At 44.2% G+C, this 9,163-nt stretch overlaps 1 protein-coding gene across 1 annotated transcript; it reads right to left on the bottom strand.

Annotated features, from left to right (window-relative positions):
- Positions 1-1,837: 1,837 nt before the first annotated feature.
- LOC109883504 (transcription factor SOX-10) lies at positions 1,838-6,841 on the bottom strand. The gene is made up of 4 exons (XM_020475573.2): positions 6,649-6,841; positions 5,254-5,928; positions 4,598-4,866; positions 1,838-4,393 (listed from the first exon to the last, which is right to left on the bottom strand). Exons 2-4 carry the CDS (start codon positions 5,691-5,693, stop codon positions 3,612-3,614), a joined length of 1,491 nt encoding a protein of 496 aa, XP_020331162.2. The 5' UTR covers positions 5,694-5,928; positions 6,649-6,841; the 3' UTR covers positions 1,838-3,611.
- Between the last annotated feature and the right edge of the window lie 2,322 nt (positions 6,842-9,163).

Below are 9,163 nucleotides of genomic sequence, written 5' to 3'. Positions count from 1 at the left end.
TTTTTCCCCAAATAAATACTTTACAACCTTATTCTAAAATGGATTAAATCACCCCCCCCCCCCCTCATCAATCTACACACAATACTCCATAATGACAAAGCAATAATTGTTTTTTTTGCAAATGTATTAAAAAATAAATGAAATTACATTTACATAAGTATTCAGAGCCTTCACTCAGTACTTTGTTGAAGCGCCTTTGGCAGCGATTACAGCCTTGAGTCTTCTTGGGTATGACGCTACAAGCTTGGCACACCTGTATTTGGGGAGTTGTTTCCATTCTTCTCTGCAGATCCTCTCAAACTCTGTCAGGTTGGATGGGGAGTGTCGCTGCACAGCTATTTTCAGGTCTTTCCAGAGATGTTCGATCGGGTTCAAGTCCTGGCTCTGGCTGGGCCACTCAAGGACATTCAGAGACTTGTCCCGAAGCCACTCCTGCATCATCTTGACTGTGTGCTTAGTGTTGTTGTCCTGTTGGAAGGTGAACCTTTGCCCCAGTCTGAGGTCCTGAGCACTCTGGGGCAGGTTTTCATCAAGGATCTCTCTGTACTTTGATCTGTCTCCCATTTCCTACTGCTGAAAAACATCCCCACAGCATGATGCTGCCACCACCATGATTCACCGTAGGGATGGTGCCAGGTTTCCTCCAGACTTGAAGCTTGGCATTGAGGCCAAAGAGTTCAATCTTGGTCTCATCAGACCAGAGAATCGTGTTTCTCATGGTCTGAGAGTCTTTTCAGGTGCCTTTTGGTAAACTCCAAGCCAGCTGTCATGTGCCTTTTACTGAGGAGTGGCTTCCGTCTGGCCACTCTACCATAAAGACCTGATTGGTGGAGTGCTGCAGAGATGATTGTCCTTCTGGAAGGTTCTCCCATCTCCACAGAGGAACTCTGGAGCTGTCAGAGTGAACATTGTGCTCTTGGTCACCCCTCTGATCAAGGTCCTCGATTGCTCATTTTGACCGAGTGGCAATACATGGTTCCATACTTCTTCCATTTAAGAATTATGGAGGTCACTGTGTTCCTGGGGACCTTCAATGCGGCAAAAAAATTTAGGTACCCCTCCCCAGATCGATGTCTTGACACAATACTTTCTCAGAGCTCTACAGACAATTCCTTCAACGTCATGGCTTGGTTTTAGCTCTGACATGCACTGTCAACTGTTGGACCTAATATTGTTTGCCTTTCCAAATCATGTCCAATCAATTACATTTACTGCAGGTGGACTTCAAGTTGTAGAAACATTTCAGGGATGATCAATGGAAACAGGATTCACCGGAGTTCAATTCTGAGTCTAATAGCAAAGGGTCTGAATACTTATTTAAATAAGGATTTTTTTAAAATACATTTGCTAAGATTTCTAAAAACCTGTTTTCGCTTCGTCATTATGGTTTATTGTGAGTAGATTGATGAGGAAAACAATTTATTCAATCCATTTTAGAATAAGGCTGCAACATAAAAAAAATGGAGGTCTGAATACTTTCCAAATGCACTGTATGTGTTGTGTTGTTACTTGTTATTCTTTTACCTGATGCTTTTGTAGGACTATATATATATATATATTTCTCAAATTTTGCAATGAATTTCAATAGATTTCAGTTTTGTATAAATAAATTGCTTTAATAGATTGACGACGTAATGACATCAATAATATTTGTACATTGTTGTTTCTTGTAGAAGAAAGCAGATACATCAAATGTGTAGGATACAAAGTTTTAGAAACTATCCAGAAATGTACAAAATGGAGAGAGAAAAAAAGCTAAAGGTGAAATAATTTTTTATAAAAACTACAAAGCAGAGAGGGTCAGTATAAAATGACTCCCGTCTAAATCACCTATGGAAGAAGAGGCATGTGGTGATCATTCACATTGCAGAGGGAGCCGAGAGGGACATGAAACAGGATACAGAAAAGGGAGATGCAGAGGGAAAACCTATGTACATAAACTATAGCATGTGTTATTTGTTCTAAACACTAATTCTCACTAAGAGTAAACCTTTAGTTTAAAGCTGGAGAATTCTTCACAAAAAGGATTTTGCCAACTTTGTACTTGCTGAGTCATGTAGATTGTTTTGCTTTGATCATTTGGTAGACAAATGGAATTGGAAGCAACCAGAGCGTACAAATGCAATCCATATCAATAAAATAAACAATCCAGTGACTTCAACAATAGTTTTATTATTTATGAGTAGTATAAGCAAAATGTGTGCCATTATATTCTCATCGAGGATATTAGAGCATGTAGAGTGTTATTGGCACATGTACATTGAGTTGAGGTAATGTGCTGCTTTCCAGAACTCTATTCTAAAGTGTTTCCAGGAATTCTCTTTCCCTCCTTTTTTTGTCCTCTTTCCTCGTCAACTCTGGTTTCACACAACGCAACACATAAGGAGTCAAGCTGCATCCCAGAAGGTGATACCTAGTCAGTTGCACAAACTGAACGCATTCAACCGTGTCTTCCACATCTAACCCAAACCCTTTGAATCAGAGATGTGCAGTGGGGGCTGCCTTAATCGACGTCCATGGCGCCCGGGGAATAGTTGTTGCAGGTTAACTGCCTTGCTCAAGGGCAGAATAGAAGATTTTTCCACCACGCCGGCTCAGTGTTTCGAACCGGCAACCTTTCAGTTACTGGCCTAATGCACTTAACGGCTAGGCTACCTGACGCCCGTGGACCAACACATAACGTTTTTGCCCAAGTAAACTGACCTTTCTTTCAAAAGCAGTGGTGGAGATGTGTCAGTGTAACATCGAACCAGAATGTAAAGTCATATAAAAAATAACCACAAAATACATCACTTAAGTCATTAAAAAAATACTAAAATGAAGTCACACAAACATTTCCTTTAGTTTGGTTAATAGAATCGGATTATTTCAATCTAAAACAACCCAGTTCTGATAAACATCATGTTGTATTTGTCCTAGGCTGATAGCCTGTCGAAACCCGCTGAAAGCCAGTCCTTGCCGGCAATGTTACTCAAACTTTGTTATATAGGTAGCTAGGGTTGGAAAAATTCCATTAACTTTCCCCCAAATTCCCCAGTTTTCCAGAAATCCCAGTAAGAGGATTCCTGGATATCCTGCTTATTCCCTCCTAATTCCAGGAACTTCCAAATAGGATTTCTGGAAAACCGGGGAATTTTGGGGAAGTTAGCAGCATTTTGAAACCCTGTGTGTATCCTTCTTACCACTACGGTATTAGTTCTGTGTGCTCTGGGCTCATCATCACAATAAGCCCTCTTACTATACACTATGACACTCTGGCAGCTGGGATCCTGACCTTACACACTAAAACATGGCACACATTGGTTAAAGGTTTATTCTGATTGGCTATTGACCATTGGCTGTGATAGAAAATATACTGTACAGTAAAAGATTATAAGGACTCCATGGATAGAGATACACTGTCAAGTCCCAATGAATCCCAATACAGTAAGATATCCATCCTTTGTTAACCTGCCACACACACACACACACACACACACACACATATTCAGTAGCCACCCTACACCCTTCCAATCTTTGTCTTTCTTTATCCCTTTCTCAGGGTCGTGAGAAGGTGGTGTAGAGACACACACACACACACACACACATCCGATCCCATGCATCTCAGTCTCTCATGGCCGTGACAGGGTGGTATAGACTGGCTGCTCCCAATGTGTAGGACTGTGAGACTGGGCCACGCTGGAGGGGTCAGTGATGGTAGTGTAGAGGGGCCTCTGGCTGGGCCCCATGTAGGAGAAGGCTGAGTACAGCCCCGGGGCCTGGCTGGAGTGGGCGTAGTACGGCCCCGGAGCCTGGTGCTCCCCGTACTCAAACTGGGCCCTGGAGGGCAGCGAGGGGAAGGCTGATCCGTAGTGGGGGAGGCTGAGGGGGGTGTAGGTGACGTGGGTTCCTGACGAAGAGGAGGAAGACTCTGCGTAGTGGCTCCCGGCCCCGGACTCACTCTTGATCTGGGCCTTGGTGGCGTCTGAGGCAGAGGGGGAGGGCTGTTGATGCTGATGCTGCTTGGAGAGCCAGGCGGCTGAGTGGCCGCTGGCAGCAGCGAGAGCGTAGGCGTAGGATGTAGCGGAGGAGCTTGATGTGGCGGCGCCTCCCTGGCCAACCCCCGGGTGCCCGTTGGGCGGCAGGTACTGGTCAAACTCGTTGACGTCGAAGGGCTCAATGTTGGCCATCACGTCGTGGCTGATCTCGCCGATGTCCATGGTGCAGAAGTCGATGTGGGGTTTCCCGCCCGCTGATGAATGGCCCCCGGAGGCCCCCTCTGCTCCTACCCCCAGGCCTCCTCCACGGGAGGACCCTGAGCCACCTCCGCCCTCCCTCTTCCCCTCCGTCATCTTTCCAGACTGGAGCTCTGTCTTTGGGGTGGTGGGGGGTGTTGGCGGGCTGTGACCCTGACCTGGAAGGAAAAGGGAACATACCGATCAGCAAAGCAATAGAAGTGAACCATTTGGAATGGAGACAGTAGTTCAGTTTTCTTCTTATTCTCTCAGGTTACAGAAGGCCGTGTGGTGCCAGGTGGCCTATTGTTTGCCCTAGCTTGTTGAAGTAGGACTTACTCATAGTATTGGGTAAATTCATTAACAAATAAAGCTGAACTCACCTGCAGGGTGGTGGTGATGATGGTGGTGGAGGTCGGCCAGGGGGGACCCAGCCCCTGTACTGTGCACATCCAGGTGGAGGGCCTTGTAATGGGACTGGGCGTGGCTGCCCTCCCCCTCTGCTCCCTCCCCTCCCTCACCATTGGTCCCCAGCTTGCCATTCTTGCGTCTGCGGGGCTGGTACTTGTACTCTGGGTAGTCCTTCTTATGTTGTTTCCGCAGTCGCTCCGCCTCCTCAATGAAAGGCCTCTTGTCACTCTCATTCAGGAGCCTGTGGGACAAAACATGGTCATGGCAGGGCGGCAGGTAGCCTAGTGGTTAAGAGGATTGGTCCAGTAACTGAGAAGTCACTTGTTTGAATCCCAATGCTGACTAGGGGAATAATCTGTCAATGTGCCCTTTACCAAGGCATTTAAAGGCATCTAGTTGCTCTGGATAAGTGTTTCTGCTAGTTAACTTTAATGGTTATATAATATAGTGCCTTTAATTTCAGAAACATATTTTTAAAATAAGGGAAGGAAATGTATTTGAAGTAAGTTGGACTTTATGCATGAGTCATGCTCCAATTGCACACAAACGCCAACAAGGCCTACAGGTAGCCTGTAAATTATACATTTCCCACGTAGGCCTATTTATTTCAATGCCTGCCAATGCCCACCTCCACAGTTTGCCAAGTGTCTTGCTGAGCTCCGCGTTGTGCAGGTGAGGGTACTGGTCCGCCAGTTTACGGCGCGCGGCCTGCGCCCACACCATGAAGGCGTTCATCGGTCTCTTCACGTGCGGCTTGCTCTTGTTCCCGTTGTTTACGCGCACGGGCATGGGCACGAGCGTCCAGTCGTATCCGTCCAGCACCTGGCTGACCGCCTCGCGGATGCCGATGGGGAATCGGTCCATATCCACCTCTGACTTTGGTACTAGTCCACCGTCCTCTCCGCCGCCATCTGCGCCAGAAAGCCCCGTCAGTTGCTGCGACGGACCGATGAGCGGGGAGTCCCGGCCGCCGGTGGCCCCGGAGTGTGCCGGTGACAGAGAGTGACCATCATCTGAGCCCCCGGGACTCAACTCTGCCTCGGATAGACTGTGCTCCTCTCCAGACATTTTAATGTATAGGCTATTATCGATTGGCAACAAAAAATATCCTTGCAGGAAAATTTGGTAAATTTGTTCAGAGAATGCAAAACTTTAAGCTACAGCTGAGAGATGTGCTCCGGACTCGCTCCTTTATATGGGATTATTCCTATATGCCTCGCGTAAACCCATAGCCTACTCGTGCGTAATCGAATGTACCCAAATCCTGTCCTTTGCACTTCCCATTCACTTCCACCGATGTCGCCTGAAATTAATCATATAGAATAGAACAACATTAGGCAATTAACACATTTTACATTGGGCAATGAGGTCAGACCCCATTTGCTAACTTTTTTCACATGTTTTTTTTTTTATAGACCTAAAGCAGAGACTGTACCCAGTCGGAACAGACGTCAATTCAACGTCTATTCCCAGTGGATATGGCCCATTACAATGGTAGGCCTAGAAATGACCGTTAGCTCTGAGACGAACAGAAAGACATTCATACAATGTTTTCTTGTTGACAGTTATGTTAGGCCACAAAATGTAACGAATGATAGGCTAATATATGTCCAGTGGAACCAATTTATAGGCTACATAATAAGAGGACCAACTTCTTCTTCACCGGTTCTTGTCATTTTATATCAGTCCATATGCCATTACAGGCTAATCATGGGAGGGTTTACTTCACCCAAGATGCCCTATTTTCCAAAGAAACAAGGTTCATGAAGAAAACGGAACATTAAAAACTAACATCATAAATGTTTCAGTACTTATCTTTAAATAATTCTGGGAATGTGTATTTTACTGTTTTAATCCTGTTTTAAGGCTAAAGCTGGAAAAGCCCGTAAAATTCCGCCCAACATCATCTTGGGAATTTAAAAAACCTCTTAGCTAATAAGATTTGGATATTTCTGAAATTCCACCCAAAAGCGGAAACAAATCTATTTTATGTTCATATGGAAAATAAAGTTACAAAACTTACCAATGCAGAGTTTAGGAGGTCGCCCGTTCAACACGGGAGTTCGTGCGTTCCCCTGTCCACCAGTGTGACGCTCGCCCTGTCCCCTGCCCCCTCGTTTGGTTTGCCCTTCAATGAATGGCCGCTCTGTATCGCGCACCGGAGCTTAAAGAGCGCCGTTGTGAGAAGGAACGAGAGAAAAAAAGTGATTGAAAGTGGAAAACATTCTGAGAGGCAGCATTCCAACACTGAGTCGACGCCACCCTTTTGCGCACACGCCGGACGCCTATTGGTCATTTAATATTCTCCGGCTTTCTTACTGGACGACGGGGTTACTGTTATTGCCTGTCCGTCCGTCACCACTAATATTTCCAATGAAAGGAGGTGAGATTTTACATCAGAGTGGTTTAAGTGACTTTACACTGGCTCTATTTAGGAACCAAATAAGGCCCGCTTTGTTTGATGTGTTGACATGTTATATTGAATAAATAAACAATCATGATAATACATTTGTGGTCAAAGTACACTAAATTTCACGAAAAATCTCCAAGGGATTAAAATACATAACGTCGTTATATTCATTATAACGTCATTATACAGTTGGTGAGGCCCTATTTGATGCAGTGAATATGTTACTTATATCTAGGTCATCGTTAACCCCAGGAAATTAATAATGAAAGAATTAGGTCTATGGCCTAAATATAATTTAAAGTACTACTTAATACGTTTTTTGGGGTATCTGTACTGTACTATTTCAATTTTTTTTTTACAACTTTTACTTTTACTACATTCCTTCCCTGACACTCAAAAGTACTCGTAAAAATGTTGAATGCTTAGCAGGACAGGAACATGGTCCAATTCACACACTTATAAAGAGAACATCCCTGGTCATCCCATACTGCCTCTGATCTGGAGGACTCACTAAACAGAGAACATCCCTGGTCATCCCATACTGCCTCTGATCTGGAGGACTCACTAAACAGAGAACATCCCTGGTCATCCCATACTGCCTCTGATCTGGAGGACTCACTAAACAGAGAACATCCCTGGTCATCCCATACTGCCTCTGGAGGACTCACCAAACAGAGAACATCCCTGGTCATCCCATACTGCCTCTGGAGGACTCACTAAACACAAATGATTTGTTTGTAAATGAACTGTTCGCGTGTTCCCCTGGCTATCCAGAAATAATAAAAAAACAAGAAAATCGTGATTAATCCTTAATATAAGGAATGTGAAATGATTTATACCTTTACTTTGAATTTTGATACTTAGGTATATTTTATCGATGACATTTACTTCTGATACTTAAAGTATATTTAAAACCAAATACTTTTAGACGTTTACTCAAGTATTATTTTACTGGTGACTTTCACTTTTGAGTAATTTTCTCTTAAGGTTTCTTTACTTTTACTCCAGTATGAAAATCGGGTACATTTCCAGTACTGCCTGTGGCTGATATAGTACTGAAATATGACAAAAAGTGATATAGGGTAGAGTGAGTTGCTGGAGGAGTTGAATTAGATCCAAAATCATCATCCCTATATTGTTGACCAGCAATAAGGGCCTTATGGGCCCAATCCTGAGGTCAATGTACGTGACCTTTCACCTCTATACTCTATGAAATACGTAACTTTTCTCACGCCCAATATTGCTCTTCCAAATTGCTCTTGGACGTCCCTTAAAAATATGACATATGCATCTAAAATACATGTCAAGATCCAGAGTGTTCTGTGTGTAAGGTTGTGCTGTTGAGGTCAAATCATTCATTATGTTGACTGCATTGAATGTATTGTTACAGTAACTGGCTGTATTCTATGTAACTTGTAAGTAACTTACTTGTAGTCATTAATATATCAGATATTTACAGTATATAAGTACATTGTCACACGTTAAGATATATTAAGGGACTGCATATTATGGGCCACACACACACACACACACACACACACACACACACACACACACACACTGATTGCAACAATAACCGCCAGTGTTTCCCTTTTCCTTCTCATTTTGAATCCGTGTCTCAGTTTTCTCTCTCTCTCCCTTTCTCCCTCTCGTCTCTCTCTTCTTTAGCCTCTTTGTTGTCATCTCAGGTGAATTGTGACCATGTGATCAGATGCCCTGCAAGCACCCTTCCATTAGCCTCCTAAATGGAAAAAATGAGAGGAACAAAAAGCAGTTTTGTGCATCTTGAAAAAATGATAAGAGAAAAGAAAGAGATGTGTGTCTCTGGGCCCTGTGTTACTACAGAGACACAGTATCTCACACATAACACAACATCCAAGGACTGCACTAGCTGGACTAGCTTTCTCCATCTGTTTCATTCTCATGTCCACCGAGACCATGGGTCTGGGCCTTTGGGTGCTGGTCTTGGTGGGTTCGTCCGAGAGGGGTTGGTTGGGGGTGCAGGATTCAGGATGGGGGCTACATACACCCCTCTGACTACACTGGGATACTGAGGCCCTGTCGTGGCCTTGATGTGAGTGACTACTTCTGTTTGTGTATGAGTGAGAGGAGTTTAAAGAAAATCCCT

Source organism: Oncorhynchus kisutch, linkage group LG1 (genome assembly GCF_002021735.2).
Source record: "Oncorhynchus kisutch isolate 150728-3 linkage group LG1, Okis_V2, whole genome shotgun sequence".
NCBI lineage: Eukaryota > Metazoa > Chordata > Actinopteri > Salmoniformes > Salmonidae > Oncorhynchus > Oncorhynchus kisutch.
The sequence above is the reverse complement of the archived record's forward strand: the minus strand, read 5'-3'. Positions and strand labels throughout refer to the sequence as shown.

Bases quoted from the DNA above. Each gene is read 5' to 3' on its own strand.
- LOC109883504 (XM_020475573.2), bottom strand. From the start codon at position 5,693: ATGTCTGGAGAGGAGCACAGTCTATCCGAGGCAGAGTTGAGTCCCGGG. The intron at 4,867-5,253 runs GTGGGCATTGGC...TTTGTCCCACAG, and splicing joins ACACTTGGCAAACTGTGGAG to GCTCCTGAATGAGAGTGACA. The intron at 4,394-4,597 runs GTGAGTTCAGCT...TTTTCCTTCCAG, and splicing joins TCATCACCACCACCCTGCAG to GTCAGGGTCACAGCCCGCCA.